We start from the raw sequence: 25,848 nt of genomic DNA, 5'->3' as shown, positions 1-25,848 counted from the left end.
AAGAAAGAAAGAAAGAAAGGGAGAGAGGGAAGGAAGGAAGGAAGGAAGGAAGGAGAGAAATAAATAAGGAAGGAAGGAAGGAAAGAAAGAAAGAAAGAAAGAAAGAAAGAAAGAAAGAAAGAAAGGGAGAGAGGGAAGGAAGGAAGGAAGGAAGGAAGGAAGGAGAGAAATAAATAAGGAAGGAAGGAAGGAAGGAAGGAAGGAAAGAAAGAAAGAAAGAAAGAAAGGGAGAGAGGGAAGGAAGGAAGGAAGGAAGGAGAGAAATAAATAAGGAAGGAAGGAAGGAAGGAAGGAAAGAAAGAAAGAAAGAAAGAAAGAAAGGGAGAGAGGGAAGGAAGGAAGGAAGGAAGGAGAGAAATAAATAAGGAAGGAAGGAAAGAAAGAAAGAAAAAAAGAAAGAAAGAAAGAAAGAAAGAAAGAAAGAAAGAAAGAAAGAAAGTTTTTGTATTATCAACATTCTGATTACTGTGGGTATCAACTTGTGCAAGACGTGCACCAGTTTGCAGTCTGGAGAGGAACATTTGTCCTACTTCGATTCCTGCAGGCATGCACATCAAACTACAGCGTGCCTTTCTACCAAATACTTTCCCTCCATTGTCATCCAGTGAACAAATCTGATTAAGGGGAAAAAACATCATATGGACTGCATAAAAATTCATTTCCTTCTCAGAAATATGAGATCCCTTAACTGAAATGGAGCAAGGGAAGGGAAAGGCAAATGGTTGTTTAAATAAAATCAAACTGGTCAACTTAAATACCAAGAAGCAATGGGGGAAAGGGCATTTCATTGGTGCAATTCGTGGGCTGGGTTAATGCAGGACTTCGGAGGACACAAGACACATGCAGCAAAACACAAGGACAAAACTTTGAGGATAGAATTCAAACAGGGCACTTATCTACTAATGTCCCAGCACCTAATTTTGTAATGTATTGTTACGTACATCACTGATGAATCCAGATCAGCCTTATTCGATCTACTTCCAGCTTTTCCACTACAATCTCATTTCTATTCACTAGAGCCACATACAGTTCTTAGAGTCAGTTCTTTTTCTTCTGTGTCCAGATCAAACTTTAAATTCACTGAATGAAGCCACCTTCTTGGCCTTATCGTTGGCCAAAATTAAATCATTATCGGTACATGTTTCTGGTAGTAGCCGACATTAGAATCAGTGACTGGACCCATTGGCATCAATACTCCCATGGAAATAATCCATGATGGAAAACTGATCCTCAATCCCAACTGATTTTAATGTTTGGCCATGTCAGTTAGGAAAAAACAGGATGTCGACCAACGCAAAGGAAAGCACCAAACTGCTAACATGTCTATTTCCAGCCTGGTTATAGAAGATAAAAGTGCTGGGTGATTCCATTCAATTTGCAGGATGAAAATTCTTCTCTCAAAAAATTAAAAAAAAGGCATGTGGGGAAGGATTTAAAAAAAAACCTAAGATGGTGGTCATAATAAACATGGTTGGATTTTGTGGAGATCTCTAGCTGATGCTGCAGCTTTCAAGATGTCCTCTGCATAAAGAGTCATCCAGACTGCCCCAAAGATACGGTTTGAAAGTAACTTTGTTTGTTTTCCTTGAAAATTGTTTTGCTTCTCATCTAAGAAGCTTCTTCAGAACTGGAAAAGCACCCCTGGGACAACCTTAACTTGGACGATTGAGAATCTCCATAGACCATCATCCAAATGAAATATGGAAGGAAAAGGAAATGGAGATTAGGATGTTGTAATCATCCATCAACCATTCATCTCTAGATGGTACACCGAGTAGCAGACGAACGGATTATTTGGACATCGCCTTCATCCGCTATAATGAAATATTTTGCACTTCTACTTAAAAAGCCTAGCAATTATTTCTAAAGATGCCTCTAGGACTATCCATTAGGAGATGCAAATGTTACAAAAACCAACATCATTTTTTTTTCCAGCAATGCTGTTTTTGGCAGGGAGTCAGCAGCCAGTCTCCAATTTAGGCACCGCATGTCCCAAATTACTTATACAACCTTGAAAGATGTGTGGTAATTTTTCCCGCAAAAGGCAGTTGGGGAGGCTGAGGTAATCGAGAGATGGTTCTGGAAAGGCCTGTCACTCTTCCTTTCCTTCTACTCATGAGGGAGAACTTTCACCTCCTCTCAACATGGACGAGAGAGAATAAAAGCATCTTCTTAATGGCCTTCTGAGAAAAAAAAAAGGTGAAACTAGCATCATTTATTTACTGGGGGAACAAGGATCCTGGTGACTTTGACCTCAGGAAGGAGGCAAAATAAGCCGAAAAACAACTCTCCCCCCTCCCCATCCCAACCCCTGGTGTGGAGGAGGAAAAAAATTTCCTCCTTTGTTCCCTGAAACTTTTATGAACTGCAACAACAGAGCCGAACAGCTGAGTGTGTAACTCGGATGAATCTGACACAACGAGATCTGTTTTTTATTTTATTTGGAGACATCTGTTTGGTGCTATATAATAAAGAGCATAGGACTGTTTGGAATGTTTGGCAGGCAGGGGTTGTTTTTTAGTATTAAAGAAACGACAGAAATAAAGTCATACTGAGTTTCTGAGAGGTCAGCTCCGTGGTTTCCAAGTTTGGATGCAAGCGAGTACTGTTTTAATGAAAAATTATGAGCTGAGGTCTGTCTATCTATCTATCTATCTATCTGTCTGTCTGTCTGTCTGTCTGTCTGTCTGTCTGTCTGTCTGTCTGTCTATCTATCTATCTATCTATCATCTGTCTATCTATCTATCATCTGTCTATCTATCTATCTATCTATCTATCTATCTATCTATCTATCTATCTATCTATCTATCTATCTATCTATCTATCTATCATCTGTCTATCGTCTATTTGTCTCTGTACCTATCTGTCTGTCTCTCTGTCTTTCTGTGTGCCCGTATATCTATTGTCTCTCTCTCTCTATTTATCTAGCTGTCTCTATTTATCTATCTATCCATTTATTGTCTGTCTCTTTTTCTCTCACTATCTATTGTCTGTCTGTCTGTCTATCGTCTATTTGTCTCTGTACCTATCTGTCTGTCTTTCTGTGTGCCTGTCTATCCATCCATCCATCCATTGTCCATCCATCCATTGTCTATCTGTCTCTTTCTCTCTCTATTGTCTGTCTATCTCATATCTATCTATCTATCTATCTATCTATCTATCTATCTATCTATCTATCTATCTATCTATCTCACTGTTTCTCAAGAATGTTAAAAGCTGGTTTACTCCCAATCTGACCACTTGCCCAAATTGTAGATCACATTCTCCACTCTGGTGGAAAATGTAAGGCAAAATGTGCTTCCAATTTTTAATTGTCAGGCAGTTTACATGAAAAGCATGTGCTATACTACTGGGATACTGGCCATTCCTTTGCCGTGTCTTTGAAATAGATCATGAGAAATTACACCCCAGCACATATGGATAGGGAAAAAAAATCTTTTCTGTCATAGTTTATACTAACAGCTTCAGTGGCAGCAGCTACAAGCCAAATATTCAGATACTAGAAGATCATTTTGAGTTCTGCAAATTTCTGAGGTCAGTCACGAACCTTCTAAGTTATCAGTTTCACTCCTCAATACAGATTGTTCCAAAGGCTCTCTCAAAGCAAGCCAGAGATTTGCTGTTTCCTCTGGACCTGATCTTAACAGCTATAATTCCATTATAGGGTAGAGGAATTTGAACAAATTCAATTTCCCCCCCCCCAGTTAATAATATTTCTCGTGTGCTGGGTCTACTGTTTATACAAGCGACTGCAGGAGATGGTTCTGTCTCTTGCTAAAAGTTATAGATCCACAACTAAGCTTCAGTACAAATTATGCTGAAACCGAGGGTCTGCATCACAGTCCGTGACAAATAAACAAGGTGCACAAAAAAAGAGAGAACAGAATGGCCAATACTTATTTAACTTATCTGAAAGGGAATGGGTTAAGGGATGGGCCTCGTGATGGGTCCGGTGTGGGTCACATCAGGTGAGGGCCTTCTGACAAGTCCCATCACAAAAGCCTTACCTGATGTGACCCTCCCATCACAAGATCTACTGACCCTTATCAGCAGAAGAACACGGACAACCGATGTTCTCTAAACTCTGCGGAAGATGTTACCTAGCCTGGTAATGAAACGTTCGGAAACCAATCCACAAGCTCAGAGAACGAACCTCCATCCTCATTTAGTAAGTGTATCACTTGGATTCTTTCTATTGGGAATATAAGCCCCTAGAATTCTCTAGATTTCCCATGATCCCCGGAAGGCACCCAATTGAGAAAGGCCAGCATAAATAATAAGCTCCTAAGCCAAAGATGGAGGGCAATAGAAGAAGGGGACGACAGAGAATGAGGTGGCTGGATGGAGTCACTGAAGCAGTAGGCGTGAGCTTAAACGGACTCCAGAAGATGGTAGAGGACAGGAAGGCCTGGAGGAACGTTGTCCATGGGGTTGCGATGGGTCGGACACGACTTCACAACTAACAACAACAACAACAAGCCAGAAAAGAATCATGAATATAATTATCATCACCATCATCATCTTACACTTCTGAATAGAATTTACCATCTTCCCATTATTTGGTTGATTCTTTCACAATGAAGTTGAAATGCATTTGTTTTTTATAAGACCCTTACGAGACAACTGAAATTGCCAAGAAAGAATCCACTCGCGCGCCCCCCTCTGCATTTTTTCCATCGTTGAAGCTACCAGAAGAAGCCAATTAGGGTATAAGCCATCATTCAAAGGCTCCTAAAATGCCAAAAGAATGCAGGGCGTGCTATATCCTTGCACGCATTCAACAAATACATACATACACACACAAACACACACACACACATTGTTTAAGAGCAGACTTGGCTCCATTCGTGTTCTTTTTCACTATGTTCACTATTATATCTGATGCAGCTCATCACTCAGACCTCTCTGGAGAAATCCTTAAAACAAACATACGCAAACTAAAATGGAAAGGTTGGTTTTCCAAAAATGTTTCAAATACTTATACGGTTGTTTTTTTTTTAAAAAAATGTGCTATTTCTTTCTTTCTGAAAGATGGGGGAATGCTTTGGAAAGCAGCTGTTTGCCATTATGTATTGTCCATCTCCGAATCTAAAAAATAAAAAAAGAAATAAAGAAATAAAAGCATGGCCGTTCGATTGTTCCCCCCCCCTTTTTTTTTCTATGAAGAAATTACAGGTAAGTCCTCAACGTACGATCGCAAATGAGCCCAAATTTTCTGCTGCAAAGTGAAGCATTTGTTAAGTGAGTTTTGCCCCATTTTACGACTTTTCTTGCCCGCGTTGTTAAGTGAATCGCTGTAGCTGCTAAATTAGTAACACGGTTGTTAAGTGAAATGGGTTCCCCCCCCTTGACTCTGCTCGTCAGGAGGTCGCAAAACGGGATCACGTGACCTCAAGACGTGACCTCAAGACCTCACACTGCAGCCATCAAAAATATGAGTCATTTGCCAAGCATCGGAGTTTTGATCACGTGACCATGGGGATGCTGCGGCGGCCGTATGTGTGAAAAAGGGTCATAAGTCCCTTTTTTCAGTGATGCTGTAACTCTGAATGGTCAGTAAATGGCCCGTTGTAAGTCGAGGACTGTCTGAATATGCAGCAACGTATGGTGATTGCGTTGGATTGCTAATGTCCTGTGCTGTCTCACTCCTCCAAGCAGTTTAAAAAAACAAAACAAAGAGAAGATCTAACATTTAACGCTTAATTAACCTCTTAAAGGGAAAGTTAAGAGTTGGCAATGTGGCAAGTGAAGGACTAGGGCAGTGGTTCTCAACCTTTTTAATGCCGCGACCCCAACCGGTCGTAAGTCGAGGACTAAACCGGTCGTAAGTCGAGGACTAAACCGGTCATAGGTCGAGGACTACCCAACCGGTCGTAAGTCGAGGACTTTCCCTGCCCGGGAGCGCCACGCATGCGTGGTTCTGCCCCCTGTGCCGGCCGAGGCATAGCTGGCAAGCGGCAGAGACGGAGCAGGCCGACCACCAGCTGGCCCAGCCCAAGAGAGGTAAGACACCCGCCGGAAAAGGGGAAAAAAATGGCGGACAAAAAAAATGGCGGACAAAAAAATGGCAGACAGGCTTGCTTGGCGACCCCCGTGAAATGGTCGATCGACCCCAAATGGGGTCCCGACCCACAGGTTGAGAACCACTGGACTAGGGACTAGGGAACCTGCCCTGCCCCCTCCAAAAGAGTTAAATTAATGCAGTTTCAAACATTCACAACTCAGCAGATTGCTAAGGTAACAGAAAACTAGGCCACCTCTCATGAACGTTTGGCCATTTTTCACGAGATTGCAGGGTTTTCATACAAGGTATTTTGGCCCTGAGAGAGAGGTGGGGGGGGGGGGGGCGAGAAGTATTCTGCATTTGAAAAGGTTGCCAGTCCGGTTGTAAGTACTTATGACATAAGCACATTTGGAAAAGTTCACACAGCTTCGCACTAGCCCACAATATTTACATTCTGTAATAAGCCATGGCTCCACAAGGAAATTAGGCTCTAATTTTCTAAACTGTAGCCTGAGCAAAATCCTCTTCCGAATGAAGGCATGTCCCAGGACGACGTTGCAGGATCCAATCTGGATCGGTCACTGGGACCAGAGGTTTAGTCTTCCGAGCTGTGTGTGCTTTGGGATATTCTTTGTGGTTGTTGTTAGTTGCGAAGTCGTGTCCGACCCATCGCGACCCCATGGACAACGTTCCTCCAGGCCTTCCTGTCCTCTACCATCTTCTGGAGTCCATTTAAGCTCACACCTCCTGCTTCAGGGACTCCATCCAGCCCCCTCCTTCTCTGTCGTCCCCTTCTTCTATTGCCCTCCATCTTTCCCAGCATCAGGCTCTTCTCCAGGGAGTCCTTCCTTATTTACATGGTGCCTGGTTGTATGTGGCTTTTAAGTTGATGATTGGAGTCATAGCTGGCCATGAATATCCCAGTCAACACCTAAAAAGCCACACACAACCAGGCACCACATCAACAGAATATGTGCTTTGGGCACATAGAATAGCCCAAAGTACCCATTCTGGTGAGAGAGAGGAATTCCCTGAGGACAAGGCTCCAGCATGACTCCAGAAGCTCAGAAGACTAAAACCCAGATTGGATCCTGCAGAATCCTCTTCCTTCCCTGCACACAATATAATTATTCTTTGCCGAGCTCTGAAAGAGCCCCACGACAATATATGATCCATGACCAATACCCTACAGCTAGCTCTACAGTAAGTTCAACAACACTAAAACGTCATACAGCTTTAGTAGAATGGGACAGGGTGATATTTGCAATATCTCCAGCTCTACAGTAAATTCAACCAGACTAAAACCTCATACAGCTTTCGTGGGATGGGACATGGTGATATAATAATAATAATAGATAATAATAGAATAGAGCTGGAATGGACCTTGGAGGTCTTCTAGTCCAGCCCCCCGCTTAAGCAGGAGAACCTATACCATCTCAGACAAGTGACTGTCTAGCCTCTTCTTAAAAATCTCCAGTGATGGAGCGCCCACGATTTATGGGGGCAAGCTGTTCCACTGGTTAATTGTCCTCACTGTCAGGAAGTTTCTCCTTAAGTCCAGGTTGCTTCTCTCTTTGGTCAGTTTCCAACTATTGTTTCTTGTCCTTCCCTCTGGTGCTTTGGAGAATAACGTGACCCCCTCCTCTTTGTGGCAGCCCCTCAAATACTGGAACACTGCTATCATGTCGCCCCTGTTTGTTCTTTTCTTTAGACTAGCCCAGGGGTAGGCAACCTCGGCTCTTTAATGACTCATGGACTTCAACTCCCAGAATTCCTGAGTCCGCTATGCTGACTCAGGAATTCTGGGAATGGAAGTCCATGAGTCATAAAAGAGCCGAGGTTGCCTACCCCTGGACTAGCCAAACCCAAGTCCTGCAGCCATTCTTTGTATGTTTTAGTCTCCAGGCCTTTGATCCTCTTAGTTGCTCTTCTCTGAACTTTTTCCAAACTCTCAACCTCTTTTTTGTGATACGGTGACCAAAATTGGCTGCAGTATTCCAGGTGTATTTTTTTTTTTGCAATACCTACAACTCTACAGTAAATTCAACCAGACTAAAACCTCATACAGCTTTAGTAGGATGGGAGATGGTGATATTTGCATCCCCAAGGAAATAAAACCACCACTGCTTTAGGCAAGTAATGCATCCCAATGTCAACAACCAAGGTTACTCCTGTTCTGATTCACATCAGCAGGAACTGTCAGAGAGAAAAGACGCTCTTCGGCAAGTCCAAGAAATAAGGTCAGCCAAACCATCTCTTGACAACATTGGACACAACCCCCTCTTGGGTTTCCAACTGTTTCCCACATTTTCCCGTATGTAAATATCCCCACGCGTGATATTGAGTTACAGCATGTTTAGAGTATAGTGCAATGGGCCAAGAAAAGGAAGTAATCCCAGAAGACCTCATTCAAAACAGAAATGCTTTATGGAAGAAATGGAGGGTGTGGTAGCTTGGAACCAAGCGCTTACGTAGAGGGTGTTTTTTTGTTTTTTAAATCAGATTTTCTTCTCTCCAAAAAAAAAAAAATTCATTTCAAAATTCTTCTAGGTTCAGAATTGGCCATCAGGGAGGAAAGATTACTGTGGGAGCAAAATGTATAAAAGCTTCTGGGGTTTTAAAAATTGCTCTTCATTTATACACTTGCTAGCTGGGGGCCTGAGGAACTACAGTCCATGAGATGTGCTGTGTTGCCTATCCTAGCATGGCCAATAGAAATTTGCTAAGGGTGTCCATTTCTTGAGAGAAATAGTACTTGACTTTGGTGTGTATTGACAGCTACTCTAGAATAAAGACTCAAAAATTACTTTGGCTTTCTGAATTATGGTCTCTCACCCAAGGATACACAATTTAAAAATGCAGAGATAAAGATATTGTGAGCACTGATTTCATGTAGGAAAGTAATATAAAATGAGATTCAAATTCCTGGAATTCTAAAATGTTGAACTTCCCCGAGGATTATATAAGAGAAGTTTGTTTGTTGCCTTCCAAGAAGGAACAAAAGGAGATGGAAGTTTAGAAAGAGGGAGGGAGGGAGGGNAGAGAGAGAGAGAGAGAGAAAGATAGCAGTTTAGAAAGAGGAAGGGAGGGAGGGAGAAAGAGAGAGAGGGAGGGAGGGAGGGAAGGAAAAAAGGAAGGAAGGAAGGAAGGGGGAGAAAGAAAGAAAGAAAAAGAGAGAGAAAGAGAGAGAGAAAGAAAGAAAGATGGCAGTTTAAAAAGAGGGAGGGAGGGAGGGAGGGAGGGAGAAAGAGAGGGAGGGAAGGAAGGAAGGAAGGAAGGAAGGAAGGAAGGAAGGAAGGAAGGGGGAGAAAGAGAGAGAGAGAGAGAGAGAGAGAGAGAGAGATAGCAGTTTAGAAAGAGGAAGGGAGGGAGGGAGAAAGAGAGAGGAAGGGAGGAAGGGGGAGAAAGAAAGAAAAAAAGAGAAAGAGAGAGAGAGAGAGAGAAAGAAAGAAAGAAAGAAAGAAAGAAAGAAAGAAAGAAAGAAAGAAAGAAAGAAAGAAAGAAAGAAAAACTAAAATTCTGCCTTGCCTCTTTTACCTGCTGGAGGCCAAGCCTTTATATACCCGGTACAGTGGACCACAGCATATTGTGCCTCTCCTTCTTTCACTGGGCCCAGGCCGTTTCTGAATAGAAAGCAAAGAGTAAAAAATAACCACGTTTGTTTTTCAATCAAGACAATCCTTCAAATTTATTGCTACCACTCTCTGAATCCTCTTTTCATAGTTCAATCAAAGTGGCTCCCTTTGAAGCAGGGATGTTTTCTCTTTGGCCCATAGTCCAAACTCAGGCGCTCCGTTACGTCAACTAGAAGCCACGGAAAGAGGCTATAGAAGAAACTGGGTGAGTCACATACAGTATAAAGCCACAATTTATTTCTTTTATTTCTTGTGTTAAGATCATTCGGAAGTCGGTATTACTGAAAAAACATATATTGCCAATAAATGGATGTCATTTCTCAAATCCTTGAGCAGAACAAAACATGTGGGATATGAAAATCTACAAATGCATATATGTGGAAAGAAGCAATCGAAAGAAACAGCCACCAAATTTATTGCAATATTTATATTTCCCTCCCTCTAACACTATCTTCTTGGTCTTCTCTATTTGGGATATAGCTAAATGTACACAGATATATATTTAAGTGTAGATTATAGACACACAGACACACTTAAACTCATACACACATGCAAATGCATGCAGGCAGTCGTTAAGCAGAAACGTGCACAAACCACATGTATTTTGTTAAATTATATTCCCCATGAAATGTAATTAACAAGAACCATGATAAATAATAAATCCTGTTTTGAGCATATTTTAAACCCTGCAATTTAAGAAAACAGATGCTAGGCTCCAACACTAGGAATAATTGTGGTTTTGTCCTAAACTTTGGAATAAGCACAAGAATCATTCTGTGCTCACCTGGATCCTTTTGCCAATGTTATAATTTGATGGGTCTGTTCAAATTCAACTAGCCCACAGGCACATTTGTTGAATTCCTTAGAGTCCATGTGTCAAGCATGAACGCCTCCGCCATCACTGTGAAAGCTGATCTCAAGAATATGAGATTGATGCTACAAGAATGTGAATTGATGCTTATGAGCCTTATCTTGTCAACCCAAGCATAAGAGGCCAACATTTGTCTTGGATAAAGATCTAAAGCAAAGCTCTTCAAACTTGGCCCTTTTATGACTTGCGGACTTCAGCTCCCAGAATTCCTCAGCCAGGATGCCTGGCTGAGGAATACTGGGAGTTGAAGTCCACAAGTCATAAAAGGGCCAAGTTTGAAGACCCCTGACCCCTAAAGATATAGAAAACCAACTAAGGTTTATGCCAAAGAAGGAACATAAAACACCAACCGGTATCTTTTCCTCATGGTTGCTATCCTGTTCAGAGGTAAATGATCCAACGGAGCATTGCCACATCTGGAAATGAAACAGCATAAGACCGTTAGCAACCATACTTGATTGCAGGGAACAAACTAAAACAATAGAGTAACACAACTGCAGTCAGAAACCTTTGTAACAGAAGGCTTTTAAAGACCATGGGCTGGTGTTTGCTTTGATTTGTGTTGGCCTTGAAGTCACAAAGAATCTGAGTTGGTGTTTCCTTTGCTGTCCCAAAGAAGAGTGGAACAATCTATTAGACAAAGCACCTGAGGCCAAGATAAGAAATAATGGATGGAAACTTATCAAAGAGAGATCCAACTTATAAGTAAGAGGAAATAAACCAACTAATAGTGTCATCTTAAAGAGGGTTGTTCTCTTTTTGTTTCTCTCTGTAGGCTGATCCAGAAGTCATTTTGTTGTAGCTTTATGTAACCACTCGAGGGGAGATACTAGCCAAAGATAAAAGCCCAACCTTACAGAATAGAACAAGGTTCTTCAAACTTGGCCCTTTTATGACTTGTGGATTTCAACTCCCAGAATTCCTCAGTCAGCGTGCCTGGCTGAGGAATTCTGGGAGTTGAAGTCCACAAGTCATAAAAGGGCCAAGTTTGAAGACCCCTAGAATAGAATAACACAGTTGAAAGGGACTTTGGAGGTCTTCTAGTCCAACTCCCTGTTCAAGCAGGAAACCCTATACCATTTCAGACAAATAGCTGTCCAGTCTCTTCTTAAAAAACCTCCAATGTTGGAGCATCCACAACTTCTGGAGACAAGTCGTTCTACTGATTATTAATCTCAGGTAGGAGAAAACTTTCTGGATTTGATGCTGGATCCCATGGTTATATGGATAAATCCAAGTAAATACCAAACCAAAAGAATAAAAAAAACCCAAGAACAGAAACAAAAAAGGCAGCTGTTCTGACCACAGAAAAGCCAAATCTATAGTATCACCACAAACATATTAGGCTAATTCAAGATCGTAAAATAAAACACAATTTCAATTACATAAGCTCTTCCTTGGACAAAATGGTAAAAAAAGCAAACTAAGGGAGTCAAAGATGGCTGATGTCCACACCATGTGGTCCACGTTTAGTGACAGCCTTAAGATGGTTAGAAGAATCCCAAATATTTATTTTAGATCAAAAAATGGTTAAACCATAAGCCACGGGCCCAAGACAAGCTTAATTATTGCCATACGATGGGATTTTTTAAAAATAAAGTATTTAAAGACAGACACCTAAAGTATTTCAAAATTGGAAAAGTGAAGATGTTCTCAAGAATTGCTCATGTGCCTAAAATTAGCTGGGCGCTTACTTATTTGTGTTCTTTCCCCTTATAAATAAAAAATGTGGTGTGTTATGAAACAAAAACAACGCCACATTTCCATTCCAAACTTACGTCTCAGAAATAATAATTTGAATAATAATATAGTAGGATGACACAATGGATCACATTCCACGGTCAATCTCATGATTAAGTTCTGGTAAACAGAACCAAGGAAAGGATGTGAGCTACTGACTCTTTCATAAGTTGCAAAAAAAAAAAAAAAACCCCAAGAAACCACAAGCTGCAGATTTATGGATGTTATTAATGAAAACAAGCATCATTTTCTGAAAATTGCTAGTTTGCATTTGGGATCATTCTTTTCTGACAGTTAACTTATAGCACTTATTCTTCAAAGCACCTGAAGGCAGGACAAGAAGCAACGGATGGGAACTAATCAAGCAGAGAACCAACCTAGAACTAGAGAGGAATCTGCTGACAGTGAGAACAATTAACCAGTGAAACGACATGCCTCCAGAGGTTGTGGGTGCTCCAACACTGGAGGTTTTTAAGAAGAGGTTGGACAACCATTTGTCTGAAATGGTCTCCTGTTTGAGCAGCGGGTTGGACTAGAAGACCTCCAAGGTTCTTCCATGGATGGATGGATGGATGGATGTTCTTCCATGGATGGATGGATGGATGGATGGATGGATGGATGGATGGATGGATGGATGGATGGATGGATGAATACCAGTGTGGTGTGGTGATTAAGGTACTGAGCTAGGAGGAAGGTTCTAATCTTCTCCTAAGGATGAAAGCAGAAATAGCATACCTCATTCTGCATATGAAGGAACGCCTGGATCCCATGCACATTCTCATTGAAGACTGTTGTCCTTCTTTCTTTACTGTGCCTGTTTTCAAATCCAAAATCCTCCCTACAGGGTGAGAAGGGGGAATGCAAAGGAGAACAAAAAGAAGGAAAAGATTGCTCATCAAGAAGGCCATTTGACGTAGAGCAGCACAGTCTATCTTCAAATCATTTTACAGTGCTAAGGATACAGTCCCTCAAAAGCGTGTTAGAGTTGCATACTATACTGCCAGCAAGGAGGAAAGAGAAAGCAGAATAGACTAACCAAGCCATTACAATAGCTGCATCAAGCATATGGAGTCACACCTTTCACCTAGGGGACATTTCACATTAGCTAGTTTGCTGCACATCTGAACTCACACCAAAACATACCAACAGTGTTTTGTTTTTCAGTGGCCTTGCTGTAGCTGCACACCTAATAAGACGCCCAACAGCTGAATCTGGCATGAAAGCACTGAATGTGCTACTCAAATTCTAAACACAAGTCAGAGTTTCTGCCACTGAGATTCTTAGGACAATGATACCATTTTTTGTAGGAGGCATAGATTAAACCTATGCCAATTTCTCTGCAATCATAATGACGTTTTGTCATTATGCCAATTTCTATGCAATCATAATGACGTTTATTTATTAGGAAAAAAAATCATCTGTTCCATTTTTCAAACCTCTTTGAAAGCAATGCTTAGCCAGCCGGATCTTGTTGAATTCTCGTTTCCATCAGCCACAATGAAAAGAGAGGATTAGATTGGCAGAATTAGAAAGCCATACTTTGCTGATCTTTGATTTAAACCAATGTATCAGACCAAGATATTCAAATAATTGTACCGTAGCAAGTAAAACCACATTAACCACCAGCCTACTTGTTAATTGCACACCCAGGAATTTGATGCTGGTAACCATCTAATGATTCACCTGGGGAGATGGTTACCAGCATCTAATTCCTGGGTGTGCAGTTATCAAGTAGGCTGGCTTGGTCGCTCAACAGCGAGACCCTGGTGAAGCGGGCACAACAGTGCCTGCATTTTCTGTGTCGCATGGAAAAAGCACATCTTCCTTCCCCTGTCCTGACCACTTTCCACAGAGGGACGATCGAGAGCATCCTGTCATACAGCATCACAGTCTGGTTTGGAAGCATCCCTGCTTCAGACAGGAAGGCGGTGCAGAGAGTGGTGAGGATGGCCGAAAAGATCATTGGCAGTTCCTTTCCTCCCATCCAGGACATGGCACAGAAGCGTTGCTTGAGCAGGGTCCGCAAGATTGTCTGGGATGCTACACATCCTCTTCAAGACCTGTTTTCCTTGTTACCTTCTGGGAGGAGGGGGCTCCGTGGTATCCGAAGCAAAACATCCAGATTCAGCCATAGTTTTGTTCCATACAGTATTAACCTTGTAAACTCTCAAGCTTCCTCCTTCCGTTATGCATTCAAGATGGACAGTGATTAATATTTACATGTTACTTATATGTAAGGATGTAGGTCTATACATATGTTGTATATAATATGTTTCAAATGTGTGTTATGTATGTGTACACTTTGAGAGCAAGCAACAAAATTTCATAATGTGTGCCATTGTGCCCACAGTAAAAAATGACTATCATCTATCTATCTATCTATCTATCTATCTATCTATCTATCTATCTATCATCCATCCATCCATCCATCCATCCATCCATCCATCCATCCATCCATCCATCTATCTATCTATCTATCTATCTATCTATCTATCTATCTATCTATCTATCTATCTATCTATCTATCTATCTCAGTCCAAGGTATTCAAAGAATTGTACCATGGCAAGTAAAACCATATTAAACCAATAGAAGCCGAGAAGATTGATTGGAATTGAAGGATTTACAATCCATCTCAGCCATAAAACATACCGTGTATAGGAGAAACAAAAGCATTCAATGAAAGCAAGCGTATATTTTGAGAATTTGGATCCTGCTGCAACAAGACAAAGAATTCAAAACCTCAGTCATAAATCACCTAGTGAAGAAGGAAAAAAACCTCATGCTTGATGCTAACAGTCAAGTCGCATGCTGGAAAACCTATGTGATTCTTTCTTCCTTCGCTCCCAGTGCTGAGACATTTACGAAAAGCATAATTTGTTCCGTGTGGTGCGTTTTCTGGCCTGGGACACCTTAACAAAGCCAACTGCCCACACTCATATTTTTGACTCCTTACATCTTCACTTAGGAATGCTGTAGGAGATGCTTGAAAGATGACCAGCAGACACCAGTCCTTCTCCTGAATCATACAATCCAATGACCTTATTTTCAGAGATGACTGAGAAAGTAGGATAACGAATGTATGACCTAGCCTCCAATAATTTGGGTGCCCATTGCTGCATTTGTTACGCACAAAATGCAGATTCTTTTAGCATAGCAAATCCAAGTAACAATCACTCAAACCAACAGACTACTGGAAGTCCCTAAGTTCTCAAGATTAAGCAATGCCTACAAGTTTAAAGGAAAGTATGTCTTTCCCATATTTTTTCCCAGTAATTATTCTTTTTTTCCCAACTTTCTAACCATACCAAGATCTGGCTTATTCAAAAGAAAGAAATTAAGAAAACAAAGCCATCGTTTGAACTTTGTCACCTCCACAACCTTTTGCTTCCAGTGACAAAAAAAAGAGCTTCTTTATTCATCATTGCCCCATCACTTTCTCCACAAAATAATAATAATAATAATAATAATAATAATAATAATAATAATAATAATAATAATAATAATAATAATAATAATAATAATAATAATAATAATAATAAAGTTGGAAGGGACCTTGGAGGTCATCGAGTCCAACCCCCTGCTCAGGCAGGAAACCCTATACCATTTCAGACAAACAGCTGTCCAATCTCTTCTTAAAAACTTCCAGTGTTGGTGCATTCACCGCTTCTGGGGGCAGGTTGTTCCATCGGTTAATTGTTCTAACTGTCAGGAAATTTCTCCTTAGTTCTAGGTTGCTTCCCTCCTTGATTAGTTTCCATCTGTTGCTTCTTGTCCTGCCTTCAGGGGCTTTGGAAAATAGCTTGACTTCCTCTTCTTTGGGGCAGCCCCTGAGATACTGGAACACTGCTATCATGTCCCCCCTCGTCCTTCTCTTCGTTAAACTAGACATACCCAATTCCAGCAACCGTTCCTTATATGTTTTAGCCTCCAGTCCCCTAATCATCTTTGTTGCTCTTCTCTGTACTCTTTCTAGAGTCTCAGCATATTTTTTACATCGTGGTGACCAAAACTGGATGCAGTATTCCAAGTGTGGCCTTGCCAAGGCATTGATAAATGATAAATGATAAAAAACATGACCAAAGTTCACTGCCCATTTTTTCATTCTCTCTTCCCCCCCCCTCTCTTTTGCGATTCCCACTAAGCAGTTGGTTCCACCTCCTAAATTCAAAACTGGGCTTTTCTTTCATTCTCGGATCCTGAGATTTTATACTACAATTAATCCTTGGCTTACGAGCACAATTGAGCTCCAAATTGATGTTGCTCCGTGAGAGTTTTGTTAAGTGAGTTTTGCCCCATTTTCACGGCTTGTCCTGCCACGTTGGTTGAGTGAATCACTGCAGTTTTTAAATTAGTAATTTAAATTAGTAATTTAAATTAGTAACTTAAATTAGGGTTGTTAAGTGACTGGCTTCCCCGTGGACTTTGCTTGTCAGAAAGTTGCAAAAAGGGATCAAGTGACTCCAGGATACTGCAACCAGTTGTCAAGCATCTAAATGTAAATCAGATGACCATGGGGATGCTGTTACGGTCATAAGTGTGAAAAATGGTCATAAGTCATTTTGTTTCAGTGTCGTTGTACGTTCAAACAGTTACTAAATGAACTGTTTTAAGTTGAGGACTGCCTGTATTTCTTCCTAAAGACAATTTTTTTATACATACATACATACATACATACATACATACATACATACATACATACATACATATCCCTAACAATCTTAAACACGTGAATTCCGGGTATATTCATTAAAATACAATAGAGCCACTGAACTCCGGGATAGAAAAATCTTTTTAATAACTACAAAACTCATAAATGTTCCTCTCCACGGAAATCTTTAGTAAAAGGCGAAAGATTTATACGTTCTGAAGAGAAACCAGAGAAGTAAAGAGAAATCTTTACTAAAGATTTCCGTGGAGAGGAACATATATGAGTTTTGTAGTTATTAAAAAGATTTTTCTATCCCGGAGTTCAGTGGCATTATTGTATTTTAATGAATACACACACACACATACAGTGCGTGCGTGTGTGTGTGTATATACAAATACATACATACATTAAACGTGGCAGTTTTCATCATGTGCTTTAAACAGGACCTGCTAATTAAAAAAAAGAACCACAATCCTGTACAAGAACACATACTTCATCTTCAGAAAATCCCAATGTTGGGATTGACAAATTTGGAATGAAAGTATGCCTAAAGGGTAGAAATCAACTGCCCGCGTTGTCCAAGTTAAATTAGAAGACTCAATAGCCAGGAGGACAATAGCTTTGGCAGGAAACAAAATGCACAGATCTGGTAGAGACAACTGGATGAGATACCTTGGAAATAGGTTGCACAAATACCTCTCTTTAGGGAAAAAAAAGGGGGAATACTTTTACCTATATTCTCCAGTTTTTGTAACAAGTACTCTGCCCTGGTTCACGTAAAACCCTCTAGGCTATCATGCATTTTATTCCAGACACAGCATAAACCAGGGGTCCCCAACTCCCAGTCTGTGGACCGGTACCAGCAACCGGTCTGCACAAACAAACAAAGCCCCATCCGTGGGATGCAGGCAGCAAACAAAAACACGCACCCTCCGGTCCACGGAAAAACTTTTTCCCATGAAACCGGTCCCTGGTGCCCAAAAGTTTGGGGACCCCTGGCATAAACCATCCAACCTGACTTCCTATTCTCTGCCATCCAGGCTCTTACGACTTGTTCAACAAACTATAACAAAAGCTTCCTACTTTACAGCAATGTGTGAATGCAGTATGCAGGGAAAGTCTACCTCTCAAGCTATGATCCATGTCCTTGTTTTTACTGCATCTTTTTTCGGTTCGGGAAAAAAAAATACCCAAGTTAAGTAGCTACAGAAGACTTGCAAAAACCTAGCCAGAATCTCGCTAAGACAGAGGTAAATCTTGATATCCTTAAATGCCCCTGCGCACTCGTTCTTATGTTCCCTGCTGTTGCCTTATTACAAGAGAAATTCAGTTTGACTTGGATAAGATAATAACAACAACCCCCCCCCCCAAGAAAAGACTCTACTCCAAGAAAAATATTCCACAGGCTATTTGGGAAAAACAACAGAAAACGGGAATAAAAAAAAAACAAAACCACCGGAAGAATCTTGGTAGACTCTGAACTATTTCTCCTTTGTTTTAATACAGAAGAAATGAGAAACCTGCAAGGTAAAGGTACAGAAAAGCGAATGATGAAGAGCTTGATAAAAAATATAAGCAACTAATATTAAAACTGTTTTAATCACAATAAACTAGAATGTGGTTCCAAACTCTCTGGAAGCAAGGCTTACTAATACGTGCCTGTTCTTGTGACTAATATTCTAGTAACCTTCAAAAACAACTTGCTGTTAGGTTTCCATGAAAGCATGGCAGAGAGAGGCCCTCGACCACAAACGATGATCAAGGTTTTCTCCAATTGTGAAACTAATACTGTTCCTGAAAGTTTTCCTTCCCCCCCCCCCCAATGAATGAGGTTGTTTTTCTCAGGCTGCTTGAAAATGACTTTAGAATTTCTTGGGGCAATGTTTTTTAGCTGGCTTTGTAATTGTGAACTGATGCCGGCACGGTACTTGCTGTTTTGCCCTGTTACCCAATGCTCTATCATTCTCCAGTCCCAACAATCAAATAAACAATACCCCAATCAAGGAGCTGCCAAACAAGTCAACAGTAAACAGTCCAAACAAACCTCTAAAGACCACCCCCACCAACACTGACAGGGCAAGCCACTAGATAGAATATAAATTGAGAGCCAACCCCACTCCTTACTAGCCCTGATGATGTTACCTAGTTTGGGTAAGGAAAGGCCTGCAAGAAAACAAGCAAGCTCAGAGAGCACTAAAGACCCCATAGAAGTTCTTTTATCAAGCTCTCCCCTGAGTTGTAATGAATGTTTGAGAAGTCAGGGAATTTGCAAGTCTTAGACAGAATGACTATTTACTTATGCTCTCTCTCACTGGTGCTCATATGCACATGAGCAGTATGTAAGTCCCTTTGCAGGATCCGAAATCCTTCTTCCCAAGTGTCATCTCATCTGGGCTCAGTTGGCATTTTTGACATAAGCGGTCCATAGTCTTCATTTTAGGTCATGTTCAGAAGGCAAAAAGGGAGAGAAGAATGGGGAATTCACTGGCATGTGACATTTGCTTTTGAGTCATTCCATTTGGAGCCCCATCCTTTAAGAAAGATGCAATCTGGAATAATTCAAAGAAGGACAGCAAGGAGATGATCAGGAGATTAGAAATTAAGATCTTTGAAGAGAGTTGAAAGAATTGGAAATATGTTGCCTTGAGAAAATAATTTAATTTGAAGGAGTGGGAAGAGAGCAATATGATACGTTTTGAAGGAAGAACGTCAAACTTTTCATGTGGAACAAAGTCAAAACTTGCTTTCTATTACGTTTATTCCCAACAAAACTCCTAATTTGTATGTCCCAACAAACTGAAGGTGGATGCCAGGATCTGAAGTTGGTTTTCACTTATGAGATGATAGGGCAAATCTGGCTTCAAAAGTAACAGGAAGCTCTCGCCTCCTTGTTAGTGTCTGGTTTGCTGTGCCCAGCTCTTCCTAATTTGTTACCTTCCTTATCCACTGCATTAAGACAGATAAATTGCTTATGAATCAAAGGTCAGAATCTCAGCCATTCTGAATTATCCTTGCCTTCAAACACACGATCTTAGTGCATTCTTGTGTACTAAGCAAAATGAATTTTGTTTTAATCTTAGCAAATTGTGTGGGGCCAATAGTAGTTTATATAACCAACCATGCCTTTTTAGCGTAAGGGAACCCAGTCACAAAAGCTCTTAGCATACCTTAAGTCCATTTTTCAAAACAATTTCTCTCTTTCTAACTCTGGGGCTATTTATTCAAGAGTGACTCAAGAGTGTTAAAAGTTGTTGCATCCTCTCTTTGGTCTGATGTCACACATTACCAAAGCACTGTTTTGCTGATGAATTCATCTTCCATTGCACATAGACAATCTGACTCCTTCAACATCTGGATTCTCTCTGGGTGCGCAAACTTTGTTTGCGAACAGCATTCCTTGCAGCCGGACATCGAACTAACCCCGCAGACAGCTGTTGAACCTATAAACATCTGCAGAACTGATGGCTTCTGACAGGCAGACTTGTTTTTCCCTGGTTTTAATCTCTGCAAACTCCCTACTGTGTTACAAGACTCAGACTCTAGTGTTACAGTAGACTGTGTGTGTGTACAGATTCCCTGCAAAACTTGTGTTCTTTAATTCAATAAAAGGCAGTTAATCAAAATAAGCCGATCCCTGCTCTATCACTGTTTCCATTATAATGTAAGCGTATTTCCTGTTATGGCTCCTTACAAAATCACAGTGCAAATGGGAGAAACGCAATCGTGTTTACATGCCAAACAAAATAAGACCCACTGAATCTGCTTAGTCATGTTTTTCAGTTACACAATAAGAAAAAAAGCAGGGATTGTTTCAGCCCCCTGATCATGTGTTTTGCTGAAACTTTAACCTATCAACTATTTCTCAGAGGAGTCAATGCAAGCCACAAGCTTGATTAGGGAAGATTTCATTCCTCTCCCCCCCCCCCATAAACCCACATTGTTTTCCTTCAAAAATTTAAGCCAAATGACAAACGTTATATCCCCTAATAGGAATTAGAATTCCTTCTCTTTGTCTCAAAACAAGTGATTAAAATTAGCATCTTCCAAGTTAAAATGCATGTGACACGGCTGAATCCCTTTTTCTATGCCTGTTCTGCTTTGTGAGGGCATGGAAGAGAAAGAATCTACAAAGCTATTAAGCAGATGGTCTTGAGTATAATGCTATATCTTTCTCATTACACTCTTTGCCTTTTTATATATGTTGTGCCCTTAATATATCCTCCCATCCTACGTACAGTCTGGGAATGGCGAGTGGGAAAATTAGACAGGGCCTTCTTAGTAGTGACACCCATTTTATGCTTTTAAAAACATTACTATAGGTTATCCTGGGGATTTCTGCTTATGGTAAAGTGGGATTCAGATTCCATTAAGCAATCAAACAAGAGATGCCTTTATTCTCTAAGCTTTGATAGATGCCATTTCTGTTGAAAAAAAGATATACTGTACACTATAGCATTGTGATTCCCACAGTGCAGATAGAATAAAAGGCTTTTCTTAGGGCAGGGATGGAGATCTGGGTCATGGCATGTGCACTGCATGCAGAAATTCCCAATTTCAAGCTTTAGCTTCTCGACTTAGAAACAGCCCAGGATGAAAAGCTGGGTAGTTATGAAGAACTAGTAGCATACATGATAGAGTAGGGGGGGAACATGCTTTTTTGAGTCAGTAGTCGTTTCTTCTAAGATCACACTAAAACCTTATTCCAATTTGTTCAATGGCTTTTCACCAGGGGACTTCAAAGGGATCAATAATGATCTCAAAGGTCAATGGGATTACCCAAGGGGTTAATATTTTTATTATGCTTGGTCACATAATTCAGCCATGTGTTTAGACTGTCTGGATTTGGCATTTTTATCCCTTGTATAGTAATGGATGTAGTGGTAGAGCCATAGTACTTTTACTTAAAGTAATCTTGATTTAATTATTCACCTAAATTAAATGTTTAGGGGGGTCAATAAACCATCTGAAACTTCATGAAGAGTTTACAGAGCCTGTAAACGACTGCCGCCGCGCCGCAGGGTACAGATACAAGGCACTGCACCACACAAGAATGGGGCAGGGCTAGTGAGTATCACACAGGCACTAGCCCTGTCCCATTTGCAGTGCGTGCATGCTTGTGGCCCCATGTGCGCATGCACGCATGTAAAATGCTAGTTTGGCCAGTTCGCCCTCCTTTGTGTTGGGCGGGGCTCCTGCTCCGGGTAGCAGTGGTGGCCTGATGGTCCTGCTGCTGGTGGTGGTGGCGTGCGTGCCAACAGAGAGGGCTCTGAGTGCCGCCTCTGGCACATGTGCCATAAATTCGCCACCACCGCCCTATACCATTTCAGAGAAATGGCTGTACAGTCTCTTCTTAAAAACTTCCAGTGTTGGAACATTCACAACTTCTGGAGGCAAGTTGTTCCACTGGTAAATTGTTCTAGCTGTCAGGAACCCTGATCCAACATGGCACCCTTTGTCTATTCTGCTTAATAATTCTGGGAACTGCAGTCTCAACATCTGGAGAAGGCATCAGATTGGGGAAGGTGTTTGAAGACCCTCCGCTTTCTCCAAGATGGCACTCTCGAAACGCACTTGGAGTACAATGTCTATCCTACACATCATGCTTGTGGATCTGATGGTTGGGAATGTTGGATCTTGTAATCCAAAATGCATCCTCATTGAGTGAGTTGTGTGCCTCGGGACAAATTATGTTCAGTTGCCCAGTCTCTTGTTTTCTCTCTATTGTTCAACTGTATTTTTAAATCACCCTAACACATAAGCCCACTTGTGATTTTTTTTTTTACAAAAAAATATGATCATGATATCTCCTCTGCTAGGCAAGTATCTGGAACACACCACAAATAAACAAAAGAACGGATATCTCCATCCTTCCTTATCATTATTTTAGACAGGTTTTGCTGAAACCTTTATTTCTGGCAGGGTGGGGACATGTAAAAGAAGATAAAAGAAAGCACTCTGATCCTTTAAAAGCCCTTTGATTCCTAAATCTAATCGAGGATTTGATGCCAGATCAACTCACTTAAATCTCCCCTTGCCTGCAGAAAACTAGATTTTGTGGAGGAAAAAAAAAACATAAAGAAGGGTGGGGGGAAAGGTGGGAATAGCTGGACATCCTGCAGTGCAGGTCTTTGAAGACTTCTGTTGACCTTTTATTCTGTACAAAAATCTGTTTGCAGTACTCAGAAAGGGCCTGGAGGTAGCCAAACGATTTGCCAGTTCAAAGTCAAGGCATTACTCTCCCCTGGGAAGAAAAAATAACCCTTTTGCTATGGTCCTCCCGGCTTCTCCTTCCAAGCTTGCTAACCCATGCAAGGTTAAAGCGAAACAATCCAATGGGAGGGAAAAAAAAATAACAAATACCGTCCATTAAAAACATTTCAGTAGTTATTAAGATCAGAGAGTCTCAAACTAGCCACAAAAAACTGGCTGGAACAAAGAAGATTTGATGCCTTTTCCAAAAACCTGTGAAAGCATTGGTGGAACTGGGGACTGGATGAAAGAAAATGAGCAGCTCTTTTGCTGTATGTCATTCCTAAGTAGATGAATTCAAAGCAGTTTTTTTTTTTTTTAAAGTCTGCAAGATCATATTTGGGATGCAGAGGAGGAAGTCAGGAAGAGAAAGGGGAGTGATTGGACAAGGGGAGGGCGGGTTAAATAAAGTTAGAATAAGTGTCAGAAAGAAAGATATGGAGAGGATGTCAAGAATATAGAAGACTGGTCAACTGAGAGCTTCAGAAAGAAAGGAGGGTCAGGAAGAGGAATGGGGGGGAAATATAAGACAGATATGTGGGGGAGATGGGTGGTTCCAAAATGTGACAGACAGATATGATGATAGATAGATAGATAGATAGATAGATAGATAGATAGATAGATAGATAGATAGATAGATAGATAGATAGATATGATATGTTGATAGATGATAGATAGAGATATGATATGTTGATAGATAGATAGATAGATAGATAGATAGATAGATAGATAGAGATATGATATAGATAGATGAGAGAGAGAGAGAGAGAGAGAGACAGAGAGACAGAGACAGACAAAACAGATATAAATATACCTAGAGATGATACATAGATAGATACATAGATAGATAGATACATAGATACATAGATATAGATATGATATATTGATAGAGATAGATAGATAGATAGATAGATTAGATAGATAGATAGATAGATAGATAGATAGATAGATAGATAGATAGATAGATAGATAGATAGAGATATGATATGATATGATATGATATGTTGATAGAAGATAGAGATATGATATGTTGATAGATGATAGATAGATAGGATAGATAGATAGAGATATGATATAGATAGATGATAGATAGATAGATAGATAGACAGACAGACAAAACAGATATAAATATACCTAGAGATGATAGATAGATAGATAGATAGATAGATAGATAGATAGATATGATATGATATGTTGATAGATAGATAGATAGATAGATAGATAGAAGATAGATAGATAGATAGATAGATAGAGATATGATATAGATAGATGAGAGAGAGAGAGAGACAGAGAGACAGACAGACAGACAAAACAGATATAAATATACCTAGAGATGATACATAGATAGATACATAGATAGATACATAGATACATAGATATAGATATGATATATTGATAGATAGATAGATAGATAGATAGATAGATAGATAGATAGATAGAGATATGATATGATATGTTGATAGAAGATAGAGATATGATATGTTGATAGATGATAGATAGATAGGATAGATAGATAGAGATATGATATAGATAGATGATAGATAGATAGACAGACAAAACAGATATAAATATACCTAGAGATGATAGATAGATAGATAGATAGATAGATAGATAGATAGATAGATAGATAGATAGATAGATAGATAGATAGATAGATAGATAGATATGATATGATATGATATGTTGATAGATGATAGATAGATAGATAGATAGATAGATAGATAGATAGATAGATAGATAGATAGATAGATAGATATAGAAAGAAATAGAAAGAATAAGAAAAATGAAATCTCGGGCAGAAAGAAAGAAAGGAGGGGATGTCAGATAGAAAATTATGGTGCCAGAGAAACAGAGACAAAAGGAAGAAAGACCCAAAGGGGAAAACAAAAACAATCTATCATTGTCTTTTTTGAGCCCTTGTAAATTTCATGCAAAAAAATAAAATAAAATAATTGCAACAGAAGCAGATGAAAGTCCTTCAGAGAAAAACAAGAGTACATTCAGGGTCAGCACTCCAAAAGGAAAGGAAATCAGATCCATAAACACCACAGAGAATCCTGAAGAAGGAAAACGTGCAGGAAAGCCAGAGGCAAACACTCCCCCCCCCCCCCCCGCATCTCTCGCAAACAACTACTGTAGATGGAAACTCAGCAGCCCAGCCAAGGGACAGGGGAAGCGATGGCCAAAATGAAATCGAGGCAGCGGCTCAAAGGGAAAAAAAGAGAGAAAAGACAACAGGAACAAACTTCCTAGATCAGCACTGCATCACCGGTGCAAATAAATATGCATTTCACCCCAAACCACAGCAGACCTCCAATTGCCCAGGCTTCTCTTGTGTGCATTCCAAACTTACACGGCTATACAGTTGTTGTTTTTTTTTTACTGTCATAACCAAACACAATCTATTTAACACTGGGAGAGAAAGCAAATGTTGTCTCAGCACAGCTGGAGATTAAATTTTAGATGGTGCAGTGAAAAACCATCAACAACCCAAAGGACACAAAAACAACAGAGGAAGAGGGATAAATCAGAAAAGAGCTGACGAGGCAAATGTTTCTTTGACGAAAACAAGGAGAAACTGACAGGGCTGTGGAGTCGGAGTCGAGGAGTCGGAGTCGGAGGAAATTTTGGGTACCTGGAGTCGGAGTCGGTAAACAATGCACCGACTCCGACTCCTACTAAATTTAGATTGGAATTTAA

At 40.4% G+C, this 25,848-nt stretch overlaps 1 protein-coding gene and 1 non-coding gene across 2 annotated transcripts in view; both read right to left on the bottom strand.

Annotated features, from left to right (window-relative positions):
• Positions 1 to 25,848, bottom strand: part of ARNT2 (aryl hydrocarbon receptor nuclear translocator 2) — a 72,403-nt gene that overhangs the window by 28,669 nt on the left and 17,886 nt on the right. Inside the window, exons 5-7 of the mRNA XM_015815301.1 lie at positions 12,986 to 13,088; positions 10,861 to 10,926; positions 9,542 to 9,627 (exon numbers count right to left, since the gene is read on the bottom strand). Coding sequence (XP_015670787.1) covers positions 9,542 to 9,627; positions 10,861 to 10,926; positions 12,986 to 13,088 — 255 coding nt within the window. The remainder of the gene's footprint in view (positions 1 to 9,541; positions 9,628 to 10,860; positions 10,927 to 12,985; positions 13,089 to 25,848) is intronic.
• Positions 17,019 to 17,134, bottom strand: LOC114922532. The gene has a single exon (XR_003810422.1). It is a non-coding gene; the product is annotated as a U5 spliceosomal RNA (small nuclear RNA).

Source organism: Protobothrops mucrosquamatus, unplaced genomic scaffold (assembly GCF_001527695.2).
Source record: "Protobothrops mucrosquamatus isolate PMUCROS unplaced genomic scaffold, P.Mucros_1.0 scaffold334, whole genome shotgun sequence".
Taxonomy (NCBI): Eukaryota; Metazoa; Chordata; class Lepidosauria; order Squamata; family Viperidae; genus Protobothrops; species Protobothrops mucrosquamatus.
This window is presented reverse-complemented; position numbering and strand designations above follow the sequence as displayed.